Source organism: Colobus angolensis, unplaced genomic scaffold (assembly GCF_000951035.1).
Source record: "Colobus angolensis palliatus isolate OR3802 unplaced genomic scaffold, Cang.pa_1.0 Scaffold49, whole genome shotgun sequence".
Classification (NCBI taxonomy): Eukaryota; Metazoa; Chordata; class Mammalia; order Primates; family Cercopithecidae; genus Colobus; species Colobus angolensis.
In genome coordinates, this window is record NW_012118376.1 from 8,377,699 (window position 1) to 8,397,040 (window position 19,342).

Below are 19,342 nucleotides of genomic sequence, written 5' to 3' on the forward strand. Positions count from 1 at the left end.
TGCATTTTCATTAAAATTTTAATGTAACTTACTATTTTAATATACTTAATGTGCTTCTTCTGAAAACATAACCTACCACTGAATTTGATCATCTATCTGTATTCTCCCCACAAAAACTAAATTGACTTCCTGATACACACTGAACATCACACACAAATGTTTAAAATATTAAGTACACACAAATGTTTGAAACATTAAGTATCACACACAAATGTCTGAAATATTGACTTTATTAGGAAAACATCTGATAGTTCTATTCAGTCATATAATCAATCACCTAATTTTAAAACTATAGGGCCGGAGGACATCAATTACAATATGGATTTTTCATTCATTCAACATATATTTGACACCTACAAGTGCCAGGCATTGGAGGTACAGGGTAAACGGGAGGATCCTTGCTCTCACGGAGCTTACATTCTAGCAGGAGGACAATATTAAAGAAATGTGTATAGTAAAATGATGAGTTTACGACAAAGGAAGTAGATAGTGTTTTACAAGAGCGTAGAGTAGAGAAGCTAAGGGAGGTCAAAGAGACATCCCTAAGGAAGTGGAGCTTAAACTGAGAGAAGCAAGTGCTTAAACTGAAGGATGTGTTGAAGAAGAAGGCAGAGTAAAACAATTTGGGCAGAGGGAACCTTATGGACCCTAAGATGGGAAGGTTCAAAGAACTGAAAGACAGCTAAAACAGCTAGAGCCATTCTCCTGTGTAAAGAGGAGTCAAAGAGAAAAGATTAAAGATGTGAAGATTAAGATCTTGGTGGCATTCAGGGATTGGTACTTCTACAAGAAATCACTGAAGGGAGTAATGTGACATTACTTTTCACTTCAGGATGGCCTACTCCAGACTGGACTAGTAAGACTGGAGGCAGGTAGACCTCTTCTAAGGCCTGTGATAGTGAAAGACAAAAATAAGTGGGGGAATTCAGGGGATAGTGAAAATCAGTAGGGCTTAACGAGCAAGCTAGAGGTTCCTCCACAACAACCAATACAGATGTCCAGTAGACCTATTGGATATGCAGGCCTGCAGCTCAGGGGAGAGCTGGGTTAAGAACTGTCAAGGCAGTAATCATCTGCATTTAGATGGCAATTGAAGCCATGACAGGGCCTGAAATGGCCCAGCAAGAGTAAATCAAACCATGAGAATCACATACATTTAAGAATAAGGAAACGTGGCCAGGTGTGGTGGCTCATGCCTGTAATCCCAGCACTTTGGGAGGCCGAGGCAGGTGGATCACTTGAAGTCAGGAGTTCGAGACCAGCCTGGGCAACATAGTGAAACCCCCATCTCTACTAAAAATACAAAATTCAGCTGAGTGTGGTGGCGCATGCCTATAGTCCCAGCTACTTGGGAGGCTGAGGCACAAGAATCGCTTGAACCTGGGAGGTGGAGGCTGAAGTGAGCCGAGATCATGCCACTGCATTCTAGCCTGAGCAACAGAGAAACACCCTGTCTCAAAAAAAAAAAAAAAAAAAAAAGAATAAGGAGATGTCACAGGCTAGAGGGAGGGGGGAATGGGAGCACTGCTGTTTGAATGGTATAATTTCAGTGTGGGACTGAGAACAAATTCTGGAGCTGAATGGTCGTGATGGCTGCACAGCAGTGTGAGAGCACTTTATGCCACTGAAGTAACAGATGCCTGTCAAAAATAAGCCTGCTAAAATATCACCAAGCATAACCAGCAAAACAATCATTTCAGTGAAAATACAACTTCATATTAATCATCTCAATAATACAGATTACAGAACTGAGTTTACAGATTATAGAAATTTTCATACCTTGTGGGTCAGAAAGGATAACTGTAAATTACTGTCTCCACTTTATGGGTGGTAAAACTGAGCTACAGAGAAGATTCTCTAAGAAAATTTAAAAGGAATTGACGATCATTAAATAAATATCCTCACTGATTTTTTTAAGGTAGAAATAAATGCACTGTGTTAAAAAAAATTACTGTAATAGCCTCATGTTCGAGAAGTCTAAAATTCTAAGGTTACTACATGTATTAATTTTTGGTACATGTCCAACAGAAAACATCCTTTATTCCAGTTACATCCTGAAGATACCGAAGTCAGTCTTCTCTATTGGTGCGTTGAGGGCTGCACTAAAACTGAGACCCAAGACCAGTCTGGTGTCTGCTGGATCAATGATCCCATCATCCCACACCCTGACAAAAGAACAAACAACGAGTTACAAATTTACCATCGAACTACCATTTATACACTCTCCATGCACAGAAATGCCAAGAAAGTTTTCCTTCAAGTAATATATGGATCTACTGATTAGCATCCACAACAGAAACTATGTTCAAGACAGAGGGGGAAAAGGTGGAAAAAAATGATACGACTTTCATCCCAGGCCACCACAAAATGTCATGTCTTAAGGCTTAAGGAACTACTTTTACAAGAGATCTCAAAGTAACCCCTGGTTTGAACATATGTTTACTTATTTCAGGAAAAATTTTCCTATTCCTTTTCTTCCCACACAAATATACAAACCAAGTTGGTGTATTCTGTCATTAATATGGAGAACCACATATACCCAGGTAATAACCTCAAACTTTACCGGAAAAGGTATATTCCCCAACCCCCCTCCAAACTCTTAAGAAACTATGAAAATTATTGAATAGGCTTCAGTACATTTTATTTATTATTATTATTATTTGAGATGGAGTGCAGTGCAGTGGCACAGTCTCGGTTCACTGCAACCTCTGCCCTCTGGATTCAAGCAATTCTCCTGCCTCAGCCTCCCTAGCAGCTGGTATTACAGGAATGTGCTACTGCACCTGGCTAATTTTTGTATTTTTAGAAGAGATGATTTTTCGCCATGTTGGCCAGGCTGGTTTCAAACTCCTGACCTCAGGTGATCCGCCCACCTCGGCCTCCCAAAGTGCTGCGACTACAGGCATGAGCCACCGCACCGGGCCAGCTTCAGTACATTTTATTAATAAAATAGGTATCTTCAAATGTAGGTCTTTATTTTTTGCTACAATAAAGTTACAGTTTAAAGTAACTTTAAACTGCTTGCAGAAGAAACTTTTAAGTAGAAATTTTAGTTTCCTTTTCATTGACAATCTCAAATGTATAAGGAAAAATGACTGAGAAATATTATTTTTCAAAGGTTATTAGCAGGTGGCAGTTTGCTTTTTTTATACAAACTCCCTTCGGTATCTGAACCTGGCATCAATTATTAAACTATTCTTACATTGACAGACATGAATCAAATCTTTGCTCATAAAACATTCATAATAGGGACCCTAAAGTATCAACACCCAATAAAAAGAAAGCCACTCTTGTCATCCGCAATCAGGTGAATTGATTACACTCCCTTCTGAAGCCTGCAGCACATCAAGCATGGTGATGAAGGGGCTGCCTAATAATGTTCATTAAAAAGACTGCCCCAGGAAAGACGCACTAATGAAATGCCTGATACAAGTTTGATTATAAAAACAACTGAGCAGAAGCAAATTGGCACGCTACATATATAACCTATCAGGATTAAGGAAAACATTGTAGGTTACAGTAACTCATCATGACAAGCTCTGTCTCTGAAAAGACAGATCTAGCCATGTTCAAACCTAAGCAGGTCAGGGAATTTTACTGTGAAGCTGAGATTTACTAAACTCAAGGAAGGTAAACTGGCTTAGAAATCCTTTCACCTTTGAAAGAAAGCTGCTGTCTCCATGCCACCAACTGTTTCAACAGAAGGGTTAAACATCTACAGATCCGGCCAGGCATGGTGGCTCACGCCTGTAATCCCAGTACTTTGGGAGGCCAAGGCAGGTGGTTCACCTGAGGTTGGGAGTTCGAGACCAGCCTGACCAACATGGAGAAACCCCATCTCTATTAAAAATACAAAATTAGCCAGGTGTGGTGGTGCATGCCTGTAATCCCAGCTACTCGGGAGGCTGAGGCAGGAGAATCCCTTGAACACAGAAGGCAGAGGTTGCGGTGAGCTGAAATCAGGCCACTGCACTCTAGCCTGGGTAAGAAGAGCAAAACTCTGTCTCAAAAAAACAAAAAACTACAGATCCACAGAAAGCTTTACTGTCTGTTAACATTTATTTCCAAAGATAAGTCTCTCTGGGCCATTTACTCTTCTGCCTTGAATGTAATCCATTAAAAAAAATAATAATAATAATAATGTTAGAATGAAAATAATAACTCTTTCGCAAGAGATGACTTATCTTAGCCAGGGCTGAAAAACAAGCTAATGGCTCACACCAAATACACAATTTTTCAAACTTTAATATTTCAGCTGTCCCTGTGTATTTCAGTCAAAATCCTATGTGGAAAAAAAAACTATAGAAAAGCTTGACAATATATATTTTATATTTCATCTCGAACCTCTTATATGGCTTTCTATTGCTTCTTTCCATTTACTGGCTACTATATGTCTGTTTACACGATGATAAAATCAGGAACATGTTTAGCTCTCAAAGACTATAAAATATTTTGCTCTTAATTAAATGAATCAAACCACCACAACAAAATATACCTGCAAATTTGTTTGTAAAAATATATATTTAGCAAAAGACCTTTTAAAAATCCCAAATGCTGGCCAGCCACGACTACAGGTGGCTCACGCCTGTAATCCTAGCACTTTGAGAGGTTGAGGCAGGATCACTCAAGCTCAGGCATTCAAGACCAGCCTGGCCAACATGGTGAAACCCCATCTCTACAAAAAATACAAAAAAATTTGTATTTTTTTGGTATGGTGGCACATGCCTGTAGTCCCAGCTTTGGAGGCTGATGCAAGAGGATCACTTGAGTCCGGGAGGGAGAGATTGCAGTGAGCTGAGATCACGTCACTGTACTCCAACCTGGGCGACAGAGTGAGACTCTGTCTTTAAAGAGAACAACACAAAACACATACACACACCCAAATGGTATTATTTATCTCCTGAAACTAATTATGTTCTTGAAAATCAGTATGTTTTGTCTTTGTATCCACCATGGAACCATTCAAATAATTGTAATGGACTCTAACTTTTGCTTTTTTTTTTTTTTGAGATAGGGCCTTGTTCAGTCACCCAGGCTGGAGCACAGTGGCATGATCTCGGCTCACTGCAGCCTTGACCTCCCAGGTTCAACTGATCTGCTTGCTTCAGCACCCTGAGTAGCTGGGACTACAGGTGCACACCACCACGCCTGGCTAATTTTTATATATTTTTTGTAGAGACCAGGTCTTGCCACGTTGCCCCACCGGTTTCAAACTCCTGGGCTCAAACAATCCGCCCGCCCTGGCCTCTCAAAGTGCTGGAAATATAAGTGTGAGCCACTGTGCCTGGCCTGATTTTCTTTTCTCTCCCCTCTCCTCTCCAGTTTGCCTTCGCCAGCATAAATTACAACATAAGCTAATTTTACAAGATGCAGAAAGAGTTACTTTCTTTTTTCCATCTGCCCAAGGGATGAAAGGAAGACATGAAGCTTAGATTAGTCTTCAGAATGCAGAACACTAAAGTTGTTGAAGAAAGATGTGAAAGCAGGCACCAGCAGGTCTTCAGCTGGGACAGGCATGATAATTTATTACCTCATTAAGTGGTGTAAGAAACAAACAGAGCCAACAGCAGCAATGGTCTGTGAGGTAATTATTTGGCGCTGACACACAGACCCTGGCAGTGACTAATCACCTTCCAAATGTACAAGCATACTTGTCAACAAATGCCAGTAAGTGTTCAAGCAATCTCACGCTTAAAATGGGGTAACAACAAAATGATCAAGAAGAGGAGTTTTTAAGCAAAAATTAGAACTGCTGAAGTAACACAGCCAAGAATAACTTATTCTCAGCTCCTAGCATGGCCCACCTCGGGCTGCAGGACCCCTCTGGGCCCCAGACACCTCAACTACGGGCAAGACAAGAGAAGCGGGAATCAGACCAGTGGTGGTGAGTCCACAGCGCAGGGATGCTGGGAGGAGGGGTGGCATTTCAGCAGTAGCCATTCACATTGTAAAGAAACAACAGTACAAAATTAAGTGTGTCCACATGTTATTCTCCAGTTCCTATGAATGCTGGACCATCCTGACTACATAGAGCTCTGTAAAGCTGCTCCCCTAACCACCATCTACACCCATCAGGGAGTTAGTGATGTTCTGGCCCCCACCTTGCACTGGAATAGTAAGGGTTTCCCTCCTCTTCAAACTTCTTAATGATGGGCTCTTTTAAAGCTGCTTCATCAGCACTGGAGAACTAAAGGAAAAAAGGCCATGAGTAAGTCAGCTTCAGTGAACAACTGGCCCTGTTTAGATCATCTCAATTCAAAAGAAACAACAGATTTCATGAACAATAATGTTACAACTAACATGTGCATGGTGATGTACAAATTACAAGTGATCATTAACATACATGCTCTTGCCTAAGACATGAGTATCAAGTGAGTGCCCCATCCCATCTCTCCTAGCAGAGAAAATATCCCGAGGCTATTTCACATAAGGTGAAAACCCAAGGTACTGTGTATCACAACAGGGTACAATAATGGATGTGAATTATACAACCTAACAAAAGGGCTGCATTACACTTAGCAGCCTCCAGTTAAGAACGTGGAGAAGTATGAGATTTTCATTTAAAATAGTGAAAATTTAAAACTTAAGCTTAAATGTTTAAGTTTAAAGGGGCAGTATACCAACCAAATCTTGAATAACATTTTCAGTCAAGTTCCCAGAGAACTGAAAGATATTTTTCCCTAATTAAGAATTTCACAGCCTTTCCATCAGTATTACAAGGATCAAGTGATAATTAATTCAGATGTAAAAATCTTCAGAACTTAATGTGAAACCCTGAAAAATATTTTCAACTCAAAAAGCAACTCGACACCAGAAACAAATGACTTATTTAAAAAAAAAAACCCTGCCTTCTTTTGTGTAAATGCATTAATACCTTAATATCATTTTAACCATTAACACACTGTGCTTTCCTTTCCTATATAAAAATGAATGAACTCAAGTATCTGTATATTGAAGTAATCAAAGAACAACTACTTAATAAGAGATCACCATGCTAGGCTTCATAGAGTTTCAGACATGTCTTTGAAGTATCAGGTAGAATTTCATATACCACCTCCCCCGCCCACACCCCCACACCCCAACCACTTGCACAAAAGCAAAGCTATCCATTTCCTTTGACAGCAATAGGTACTAAAGTGAATCTGAAACCTCAATGTAAGCCTCCAGAGTTCCCTGTGCTTGGAAAAGACAACGAGGGATGTGAGGCACAGGTGGATGCATTCAGGGAGGCAGAAACCACCCTCTGGCTTTACAGTACCTCACTCCACAATCTAGGTGGAAGACCTGATGATTCCTGCACAGAGCAGAGCTCCCTTCATTTCATTCCTTCCCATAATGAGACAACAGTGCACTTAAGCAACTTCAGGAACACACATCCATCATCTTCATATTTGGTGCTTACACAAGAGTTACAAGTTGTAACTAATAAAAATCAATGCAAAATTTCAAAACAATCTCCAACAGAGACACAAACAAAAGAATTCATTTTAAAAGCAGCTGCTTGCTGATTTGCCTTTTATCAAGTTTCCACTGCCCTTTCCATTTTTCTTCATTTATACACAGGATAATGTTATTCAATTCTCAATAGATGACGGAGCCCTCCCACTCAGGGTATCCTTAACAACAATCTAAAAGTAAAATAGAAAGAACAAAATTCTGCTGCTTTTGGTCATAAAATCAAAGTAGTACATCAGACTTATTTAAATCTCACTAAGTACAAATGACTAAGAATCAAACATCTTTATGCCTCAGATACTTACCTGGCAGTTTCTAAAGTGTTTTCTTGGCTGGGCACGGTGGCACACACCTGTAATCCCAGCACTTTGGGAGGTGGGCGGATTACTTGAGGTCAGGAGTTTGAGAGTAGCCTGGGCAACATAGTGAAACCCCGTCTCTACTAAAAATACAAAAATTAGCCTGGCGTGGGGGCGCACGCTTGTTATCCCAGCTTCTCAGGAGGCTGAGGCATGAGAATCGCTAGAACCCAGGAGGCGGAGACTGCAGTGAACTGAGATTGCAGCAATGCACTCCAGCCTGGGTGACAGAGCAAGACTCTGTCTCAAAAATTAAAAATAAAAAAACAAAGTGTTTTCTTGGAAATTCTGAAAAAATTTTAAATGGCCACAAAGAAGGTACCCCATATGAAACGGCTTTAAAAAGAAAAAGAACAGAAACCCTGTGAGCCTCGATTTCTGGAACAACTTCCAGGGCAGCACCGTCTAAATATGGCCAGGCAGCGTGTGCCAGGTCCCCAGCCACGAACACTAAGGGCTTCCGGGCATGCTGCTCCTTGACTCCAGGGTGTTTATGGTGAGAGGCAAACCCAGGGAGAAACAAGAGAAAACGACACTGACCTGCTTTCCTTCTCTGGCTCTTTGGTCCTTTGCTATCGTGGCCAACACATTGGCTGCCTGCTCTCCTCCCATCACTGAGATACGAGCATTTGGCCAAATGTAAAGAAATCTTGGGCTGGGAGAAAAAAAGAAAGAATAAGCAAATTAACTCAATATACAACATAGATTTTCAGAGGCCCATGTTTGCCTTTTAAATTAGTGGTTCCTGATTCTGGCTGCACATTAAAATAATCTGTGGAGCTTTCACAAATATACAAATGCCTGCAACCCACCCCAGACTAGACTCCAGAGGAGAGGCCTGAGCACGGACGGGACTTCTAAGTTCTCCATGTAATTCTGGGTATAAAAGTGTTGATAATATCATCTCACGATCTACGGTCGTGTCCTGTTTTCCATTCCTGATAGTGGTTATATGTGCCATCTCTCTTTATGTTTTAGTTTAAGCACAGGATTATCAAGTTTGTTAACCTTTCAAATCAACCAGCTTTGGGCTATACTGATTCTTCTATCTGATGTCTGCTCTTCATTATATCCTTTCTATTTTCACAGGTTTAACATGCTGTTCTTTGAACCTCCCGCAGCTGAAGTCTTAGCTCATTGACTTGCAGTCTTACTTCTTTTCCCATATATGCCTTTAAGGCTACATACCTTTCTCAGAGCCAGACTTTAGCGGCATTGCACAAATCTTAAAGTGTGGCATTTTCATTATCAGCCATTTCAAGTATTTCTTGACTCCCATTGTAGATTTCTTCCAAATAACACCTTTGGCACTAAATTTCATTTCACCCCTCCAGATGATACAAATTATGGTATAATTGATTGAGATCTGGAAATGGCATTCTGTGTTTCAAATAAACCTGAAATAAACTGACCATGTATTTTATACTTGAAGCATGTTTCTTTGTTTCAGAGAAAATCATGACACCCTACCTATATGCTCTGCCACACATCCCATAGTTTCCAGCTCCATACGAGCCCCCAATGATGACGGTTATCTTAGGCACTTGGGCACAGGCCACAGCGGTCACCATCTTGGCACCATCCTTGGTAATTCCTTCAGCTTCATACTCTCTACCAACCATAAATCCTGAGAGAAAGATCAGAAAGACAGCCTCTGGGTGATGGGATTACTACGTGGAATGCAGTTCCACCAAAGGGACATCTTGTTTTACTAAACTCGTTTTACTAAATGCCTCTCGCCTTAAGAAAATGTATATATGTGAAACATACCCTTAAAAAGTTTGCTTTGAAAGGATAAAATAAAGTTTTCTCTAACCACTTTCTAAATTTTCTTAAAGCAGTTCATCTGGATGCACACAGAAACCTTCAAACAATATGAGGATGCAATCTATCTTCAAGAGATGATCTTGGCTGGGTGCTGTGACTCACCCCCATAATACCAACAATTTGGGAAGCCTAAGCGGGAGGATCACTTGAGGCCAGGCGTTTGAGACCAGCCTGGGCAACAAAGTGAGACCCTACCTCTATGTAAAAATAAATAAATAAAACTTTTTAAAAAAGAGATGATGTCAAAGAAGCAGCTTGATGCTGAAAAGAATGTGACATGCCTAGCCAAGGACAAAGCGCTGTGATGAGCCCAACAATGAGGGCTTCAGCCTTCACCGACCTGGTTTTAAAACAGACTGTTCTTTCGAAAGTGATGCTTTAAAACTTCGATGACATAAAGATGAATGTTTCACAGAGATGCTAACAGTCCCTGCCAGTGACTCAATAGCAAGGTTAAAAAGAAACAATTTTTCCATTTCAGTACAGGATCCTTCTATTTCTTCAAGCCCCTAGCTCTGTGGAGGCTGCTCTGCAACTTCACTGCCTTCCAGAACTTGGGTTCCTCTTTCTCCACCTTATAACACTGAGTTGGGCTTCACTTGTCTCCTTCCCCCACCCAGTCTCCAGCGAAGGTATTTCTTCCATCTGTGGACCTGCACACTCACCTGCCTCACTGACTGTCACTATCCCTGGTTTGCCAAACTCCAGTATCTGGTCATCCAATTCAACCCAACCAGTTCCTCCAGAGCACGTGCCCCTCCTGCACACACCACAGGAATGGCAGCATAGCCCTTTACTTGGCACCATCTGCTTCCTGCAGCTACCCTACTCAGCTGGACCCTCAGAAAAGCTCAGAAACTCCTCAGTCTCCCCAGCCTTGACTCCACTGTAACATTCCCACCATACCTACTTCAAATATCAGTTGTCTTCCAGTTCTCACCCCACCCAACCTGACCCACCACCCCTCTATTCTCTGGAGGGGATCCTGCCTTCAAAAAGACGAGTGAGGCTTCTCACTTGGCTTTCTCAAATCCTTCTTCTTCCCATCTTAAGAAAACTGCATAATCATGCTCCCCGTCTTCCTTTACTCTTGAAGAAAAAGGAAAACATCAGAGGTACTCGAAGACTGTCACTGAACCTTCTTCTCTTCGCTCAGGGGGGTTCTTGTCTATTCCCACAGCTTTAAAATCACCTCCATATTCTGATGATGTCTACATTTTCACCTCTACCTAAAACACCTCTTCTGTGCTGAGACTTATTCACCTGCCTACTATATGCCTCCAGGTGAATATCGCACAGGAATCTCAAATGCAATGCTGAAAAACTAAACTCGACCCAACAGGGCCAAAACAAAACAAAAATGTAGATATCTTCAAACCACAGAGTTTTAATTGCCTGGTGGTTAGCAATCCAGGAATCATTATTAGAAACAAGAACTCTGGTATAGTTAGGCTTCAGAATCCTTTCTATCTGCCCTCTTACATAGGTTGCCACATAGGACCCTCTTAGGCTGCCATTTGGATATAACTTCTCTCAACACTCATCTAACCAAATATGAACCTAAGTAGTTCACAGGATGAAGAAGCTTTAGCACCAGTACTATTTCAAGTCCTCTTGACTTCCAAGAGCCTGACTCTTCCTTCTCATAGAGGCTTGCCTGATCCCAACAACTACTACCTCTCCTTCCTTTGAAGCTGAGGTAGCCTGGGATAGGGGAGGCTGTTTTCTGCTAACCAACATATCTGAGTGCCTTGTATGTCAGACACTCTGCAACATATAATGAAGGATACCAGAGAATCAGAGAATTCTTATGAAAGAGAACTCTTGAACCATAACAGACCTTAAAAATAAATTTATCCACCATGTTAAGGTCATCTCTGGAGTATGAAGTCCAGAGAGGTGACATATCTCACACTTTGGTCATACAATTCTTTGGGGCCAAAACTCAAATCCCCAGACTTTGGTTTAGGGTATACACATACATTTTAAAATGATGTTGCTTCAAACAGAATTAATTGTACAATAAAAGGGAAGGCCGTAGCATGTGCCTGAAATCTTGAGGAGGAGGAACAGAGTCCTGGGAAAAGCATGATGCTCTCTTCAGTGATCAGATCATGCTCCTGCTGCTTTCTGGGTGTGTGGCTGTGCACACACCGGAGTAAAGGGTGGCCATGTGAATGCTGATCATGTACATAACTCAGAAATGGCTTCACTTAGAAAATATGAATAATCAGCCAGGTGTGGTGGCTTACACTTGTAATCCCAGCACTTTGGGAGGCCAAGGCAGGCAGATCTCTTGAGCTCAGGAGTTTGAGACCAGTCTGGGCAATGTGGTCTGGGTGAAACTATGTCTCTACAAAAATACAAAAATTAACCAGGCATGGTGGCACATGCCTGTAGGCCCAGCTATTTGGGGGAAAGAAAATATGGATAATCTCCTCAGAATATTTAACATTCATGAAGAAAAGTGCTAACTCTTAAAGGGCCTCCAGAAAGAGCATGTCCAGTAGAACTTACTGCTCTGATGAAGTGGTCTACATGTGTGCTGTCCAATACATCAGCCACAATGATGGTACAGCTCTGGAATCAATACAACCAAACTGATTAAGCTATTTTCTTACCAGTAATGTTCTGAAGGAATAGCAGAGGAATATTTCTTTGGCAGCATACCTGGATAAAGTGAGTACCCTATAAGCAAGTAACATAAAAATCTTTTTAAAAGGGAATTAACTCTATTATCATCATGCATTCTACAAATACAACTTCAGCCAAATACAAGAAAGAATACTCCCCTTTAACATTTTTTCTCTTCTTATTAATTTTCTATTTTTTTTTTAAAGAAACATGGTCTCACTCTGTTGCCCAGGCTGGAGTACAGTGGCACAATTATAGCTCACTGCAGCTCAAACTCCTGGGCTCAAGCAATCCTCCTGCCTCAGCCTTCCGAGTAGCTGGAACTACAGGTATGTGCCACCACTCCTGGCTAAGAATACCCTTTGTTTGGCTAGTCTTACCTTATAGTAAGAGTACAGTGCTACTTCATTGTCAATAGGATATGTAACTGTAGGTTTGTACTATCCTCGTTTTCACAATCACCTGTATAATCACTGGCACATGGCTCTAAGACTATTGTGTCAAGGATGAAGTCAAGGCCGGGTGCAGTGGCTCATGCCTGCAATCCCAGCACTTTGGGAGGCCGAGGCAGGTGGATCACAAGGTCAGGAGATCGAGACCATCCTGACTAACATGGTGAAACCCTGTCTCTACTAAAAATACAAAAAAATTAGCCGGGCGTGGTGGCAGGCGCCTGTAGTCCCAGCTACTCAGGAGGCTGAGGCAGGAGAATGGCATGAACCCAGGAGGCAGAGCTTGCAGTAAGCTGAGATCGCGCCACTGCACTCCAGCCTGGGCGACAGAGCGAGACTATGTCAAAGAAAGAAAGAAAAGAAAGAGAGGAGAGGAGAGGAGAGGGAAGGGGAGGGGAGGGGAGGAGAGGAGAGGAGAGGGGAGGGGAGGGGAGGGGAGGGGAGGGGAGAGGAGAGGAAGAAAGAAAGAAAGGAAAGAGAGAGAGAGAGAGAGAGAGAGAGAGAGAGAGAGAAAGAAAGAAAGAAAGAAAGAAAGAAAGAAAGAAAGAAAGAAAGAAAGAAAGAAAGAGAAAGAAAGAGAAAGAAAGAAAGAAAGAAAGAAAAAAGAAAGAAAAAGAAAGAAAGAAAGAAAGAAAGAGAGAAAGAGAGAGAGAAGAGAAAGAGAGAGAGAAGAGAAAGAGAGAAAGAGAGAGGGAGAGAGAGAGAGAGAAAGAGAGAAAGGAAGGAAGGAAAGAAAGAAGGAAGGAAGGAAGAAAGAAAGAAGTCACTAACATTGTAAACAGCAAACTTAAGTAACAGAAAAGAAAGAACTGATGCCAATGAGAATTGTTGAACTCTGCTATATGATAATTCTCTAGTTCTCCACTTTAGAAAAGCCAGAATATAAACCCTCCCGGGATATGAAGGATGACATCTCTGTTTCGATGATCATCTGAAATTCTTTCATGCATCAAGATTACAGTAAATATATCTTTCTTGCCAACATTCCCCAGATAAATGGGATTTTAGATTAGATGAGTGATAGAGATCTTCTAACCTTGAATTTAGGAAATTATTTAATGATACAAAAATACAGCTATTCCTTCCCTAAAGATTGTATGAGTAAGGAAACTCTTATAAACCATTTCCTTTATGTTTTACTCTGAAGATCTCTTTACCTCTGCTGGAAATGCCTTGTCAGGTACAAAACTGCAAACTAATTGCTCGACTTCAATATGACTACGTTTACAAGAATGAGAAAATCACACAGACCTTTGGGGCTTATTTCAACAAATGAAATGTCAGGCTGAGGCCAAACGTAACTCCTCAGGGGTTTCTTTGTGCCAAGCTGACACATAAAGCCAGGCAGAGTTTGTTTGGACTCAGTCTGACATTTTCTCTATTGAAATAAATATATATTCAGTAAAAGTCATTATTTCAGGAATATCTAATATTTTGAGAAATACTGTCTATATACTATTAAATGAAAACACGCAAAACCTCTCTATCTATAGCACATCAATTTTTTAAAAAGGGAAATTATTAAGAAAAAATAATAAAATGTTACTAAAAGCTATTTCTGGTATAATTATAAGTGATTTTTTATTTTTATTTTCTTTACTTTTAATTCCTTGTTCTCATTTTATCATTGAGTTGAAGGAGTAATAATAAATGGCAGAATACAGAAACCAAATTTATTGATTAAAAATGTAACCAAAGACAAATTCTTCCTCAATTAGGGTATGAAAGAGCTTAGCTGCCTATTACCTGCATCAATAAAGAGACCTTTCACCCTGTTATTTCAAGAGAAAAAGCAATACTAAACATATTTTTTCTTAAGGAAACATTTTATTTCCCGAAGCAGTTTGGTGAATTAAAATTTTTTAAAGACATTTTTATCAAATAAGTATATGAATTACATTTATCCAAGTTTAGGTAAATCTGAGACGATATATGAAATCAAATAATAACTAAGTGAAAAGATACTCAAGAACTCCCTCTTTCTTCTGCTGTCTTGGAGGATTGAATTAAATAATGATAATAATAAACAAAAAGAACTTCCTTTTTTAAAGCCATGGGTCCAGCAACAAAGACCCACTATTCCCATTTCCAAAAAGTAAAAATACAATAAAGTTAAAGTGATAAAGGGATAGAAGAGAATAAACAGATCATGTCTCAGAACCACCTGAATCTTTGAACCATGAGTCCTCTGAGTCCCTGCAGGACATGAAGCACTTTCAGGACAAGTATTCTCTATCATGAGAACATGTACATGTCCTCGATAGCAATTGTAACTCAAGTATCTTAGGAGAATTTTCCTAAAATGAGTACATTTTTAATAGTGCTCCAGATGGTTCATCACAGCATGTTAATGTAAACCACCATAAAAACTGTTTCAAATATTAACATACATGCACATATATACACACGCATGCATACACATCCACACACATGCCTGCACACACAGTGTTCTGGTTGCTGAGGCATCTAGTTAAGCATTTTTATACTTTTATGCAGTAAGTTTTAACTCATTATTTGACCTTCAATGTTATGTTACATTAAAACAGAAAATCTTGAAATATTTTTAACAGTACTTGCCTTTTTTGCAGATTCAGAAAAGAGAACTCCGTTGTTTCCAATGATACCTACTGGGTACCCAAATATTCGAGCAAATCCTCAAAAGAAAATTCAAAGAAGATTTATGTTTTGTGTTTTTCCGAGGGCTTTTAATTCACAAGAAAGAGGCATATTTACACATTCTTTAATATTGGATCCAAGTTTGAAATGCAAAGAGATTTTGTCTATGGTATAAAACAGCTCATGTCACCATCTTCTTGTTCCTAAGGTCCTAGAGTCTGGTTTCTTTTGCTTCTAGAAAGGGTCATGATACAGGTAGTTATTCATTTGTCTTGACTGATTTGGTTAAATAATTGGCTTAGTGTATTATCCATTTATTCATTTAATATATCTGAGTGTCTAGTATGTACCAGACACTAGGGATACTATAAAAATATCATTTTTAATATCAAAATAATTATTGAAGAAAAATTAACAGATAAGAGAGAGTGTCAACATAATGATAAGCCAGAAAACTGAATTTTTTTTTGAGACAAGGTCTCACTCTGTTGCCTAGGCTGGAACACAGTAGCACAATCATGGCTCACTGCAGCCTCAAATTCTCATGCTTCAAGTGATCCTCCCTCTTACCTCAGCCTCCTGAGTAGCTAAGACTACAGACACTCACCTCCACACCCAGCTAGTATTTGTATTTTTTGTAGAGATAGGGTTTCGCTATGTTGCCAGGCTGGTCTCGAACTCCTGGGTTCAAGTGATCCTCCCACCTTGGCCTCCCAAAGTACTGGGATTATAGGCATGAGCCACCACGCCCAGCCTGAATCTTTAAAGATTTGGTTGCTTTTTTGTTTTTTTTGTTTTTCTCTACTCTGGCTTCGTCTGGATTTATGACTTTTTAAAAATCATCATGTTCTTATTTATCTATTTATGAGACAGGGTCTTGTTCTGTCACCCAGGCTGGAATGCAATGGTGAGATCATGGCTCGCTGCAGCCTCGAACTCCCGGGCTCAAGTGATCCTCCCACCTTGGCCTCCCAAGTAGCTGGGACTATAGGCCCCAGGAGTCACTACACCCGGATAATTTATCATGTTTATTTAATGTGATACAATGAAACCCTGATTTGATGGCCACCTACATGTCTTTCAGTCCTAAAATCCCAGCCAAAAACCTATGCAGTACATCCTAAATGGCACTGCCACTTACAGAAGCAATTCACAAAGGGGTAAACTTCCAAAAAGTCCAGTAATCCATTCTTAGTCCTGCTTCACTGCACAAAGACATGGGAATTTAACACATCACTCACTGGAAAGATGCTACCCCGGCAAATGTGCAACCCTGTTAACTACTTAGATTCAACCCACACTAGGCCCCGCTTAGGGATCTCCAGGTACAGACAGGATGTGCTGAGTAGGGAACATGTCCCCACACTACTAGGGACACCCATAGAGGGAGGGCCTTCACCAAATGCCTGATCCAAACTTGAGTTAGAAATGGGAAAGCACAGTGTCCAAGAAACGACTAGAGGCTACACATGGTAACTGCTGAGGCAGGAGGAAACCCTGAGGAACTTCCAGAGACACTTGAGACCCAGAAAAATCTGTCCTCTCCTCTCACCTCCTCACCCTTTATGCCTCCCACCTTCTCATTCCTCCCACCCTTCTTATCTGCCACCCCCACCCCCGCCCCCCACCACCAGCCTCTCATTCCCTTCTTCTCCTTCTCACTCCCCTTCTCTGTCTCTAAATGTATTTGAATTCCAGTACAGTCAAAAGATGGAAGAAACCAGGTGTGTATTCTAGGGGACAAGAGTGCCACAGGGCTTTTAGCAAGTAGGAGGCAAATCCATAAAAGCAGATGACAAAGACAGCCCATCCATCTTTAGAGAAAGCAGAAACGGCTTTGACTTGTTTTAAACTGCTACACAATGACTGTTACATTCTGAACAATTTGGTGACAAATCCTGTCTATATATCAAACAAAAAGCTTTTAATCACTTAAACACCTAAGTACAAAAACATAAATTCTACTCCCAGTGTGAACCCTTCTTTTGTTCACAAATCAAACTAGGACAAAGTACTGTGATTTATCCTTAAGCCTCAATGTATATTTGCAGTTTGGATTTCTGTAGCTAGCTTTTTCCTACCCTGATATTACCTTTGACTAACTATTATATTTTCAAGTTTTTTATGACCAAGTGAAATTCATAAAATTTGTTCTTCCATTTGTCCTAAACAGATTATTATGGGTCCAGCATCTACCTCAAAAACTTCTTCAAAGGCCTATGAACTAAACACTTTAGATTAAAAAAAAAACTTTTATAAACATCCTTATTTTGTTTTTCCTGACATGATATACTGAATTCTCAATCTAGTGTCTGCATGAATCAGCTTAAGACCTGCACAGAGGCTGTGAGAAGGTTTAATTCACTCTATATCCTTCTGGGAAGCTAAACACAATATAAAACTTCCTCGTCGAACTGGACATTGAAGAACAAAGGAAACAGCGCTGAAATTTTCAAAATAATTATTGTTATCCAGAAAAACAAAAAGAACTACAAGTATTTTCTACTAATTTTACTATAAGAACCTTTTTATACAACTAATGTCACAAAGTCACAGATAGGGACCCACACCACAGCATCTGGCTATTACCATTTTAAACTATTTGGATCCATGAAGCCATTAAGCTACAAATTTGGCTTTATAAAGCAGCTCCTTTTGAAAACTGGCTCACACATTTGTAGTGCTCTCAACAACAAAGCCCATGCCAAGTGTATCAAAGTCTTGAGACAAGAGATTCCTGATTTTCAAAGCAGCAGAAAATGTTCATATTTTCAATTCTTCACCTTTATACCTGTAACTAATGTGTCTCCATAAAAGGCTTTGAACTCAGTGAATCTGCTTCCATCCACGATTCTAGCAATGACCTAAGAGGAAAAACAACAATGGCCTTCAGAAATTATATTACAAAAGAATTTTTGTATTAAAGTTACTTATAGGAAAACAATTCACAGTGAATTTGTCACTTTCACAACATTTTACACTACACAGAAAATCTCACTAGAATTTCATTTGACATGACTGGTTAATGCCCTGAAGTCATTCTGGGTTCTGATTTTATACTTCACTATACAAGCAACAGCACCATGCTGTATGCAAGAAAAGCAGGGAAGGCTCCAAGGGCTGGTTGCTGGACTTAGAGCTTCAAGGACTGTTCGAATGCACCGGCAGAGGTTCAGGGATGCAATCAGAAAGATAGGTAGAGACAGGGCTCACAGTCGGAAGACAGAGGCTCCAATCTAAGGTACCATGTATGACTGGTGTGCCCTGGAGTAAGTCACTTCACCCCTCTGAGTCTCAGTTCTCACTTCTGGAATGATGGAACAGAAGAGCTGTGAAGATATGATCTACTTGTAAGAAAGTAGGAACCTACAAAAATCATGCTGAGATGAAAAGCCAGCTCTGACTCTCAGCTCTCCCACTGAGAAACTAGAAAATTCTCTAAGCTTCAGTTTCCTCATGTGTTACAAAAAAAAAAAAAAAAAAAAAGGAAAAAATGCTAACTATTCCTTTCAGCAAGAAATAAAAAATTAGAAAAAAAAAAAAAAAAGGATAAACAGCGCTAGCCGGGCACGGTGGCTCAAGCCTGTAATCCCAGCACTTTGGGAGGCCGAGACGGGCGGATCACAAGGTCAGGAGATCGAGACCATCCTGGCTAACACGGTGAAACCCCGTCTCTACTAAAAAATACAAAAAAAAAAACTAGCCGGGCGAGGTGGTGGGTGCCTGTAGTCCCAGCTACTCAGGAGGCTGAGGCGGGAGAATGGTGTGAACCCGGGAGGCGGAGCTTGCAGTGAGCTGAGATCCGGCCACTGCACTCCAGCCTGGGCGACAGAGCGAGACTCCATCTCAAAAAAAAAAAAAAAAAAAAAAAACAGCGCTATCAGTTAACAGGGTAGAAAAAAGAAAAATAAAAAAGTAAGAAATAAAAATAAAGTGCTAACTAAAGCATACTGCCAGGCTCTCATTAAAGTGCAGCTATCACTATTATTAAGCCCTTAA

General features: G+C 40.4%; 1 protein-coding gene across 1 annotated transcript in view; it reads right to left on the reverse strand.

The window, feature by feature from the left end:
- Positions 1–216: 216 nt before the first annotated feature.
- MCCC2 (methylcrotonoyl-CoA carboxylase 2 (beta)) overlaps positions 217–19,342 on the reverse strand; it is a 71,339-nt gene continuing 52,213 nt past the window's right edge. Inside the window, exons 11-17 of the mRNA XM_011959297.1 lie at positions 18,135–18,207; positions 15,305–15,381; positions 12,263–12,329; positions 9,285–9,441; positions 8,355–8,469; positions 6,102–6,187; positions 217–2,165 (exon numbers count right to left, since the gene is read on the reverse strand). Coding sequence (XP_011814687.1) covers positions 2,048–2,165; positions 6,102–6,187; positions 8,355–8,469; positions 9,285–9,441; positions 12,263–12,329; positions 15,305–15,381; positions 18,135–18,207 — 693 coding nt within the window. The 3' untranslated portion in view covers positions 217–2,047. The remainder of the gene's footprint in view (positions 2,166–6,101; positions 6,188–8,354; positions 8,470–9,284; positions 9,442–12,262; positions 12,330–15,304; positions 15,382–18,134; positions 18,208–19,342) is intronic.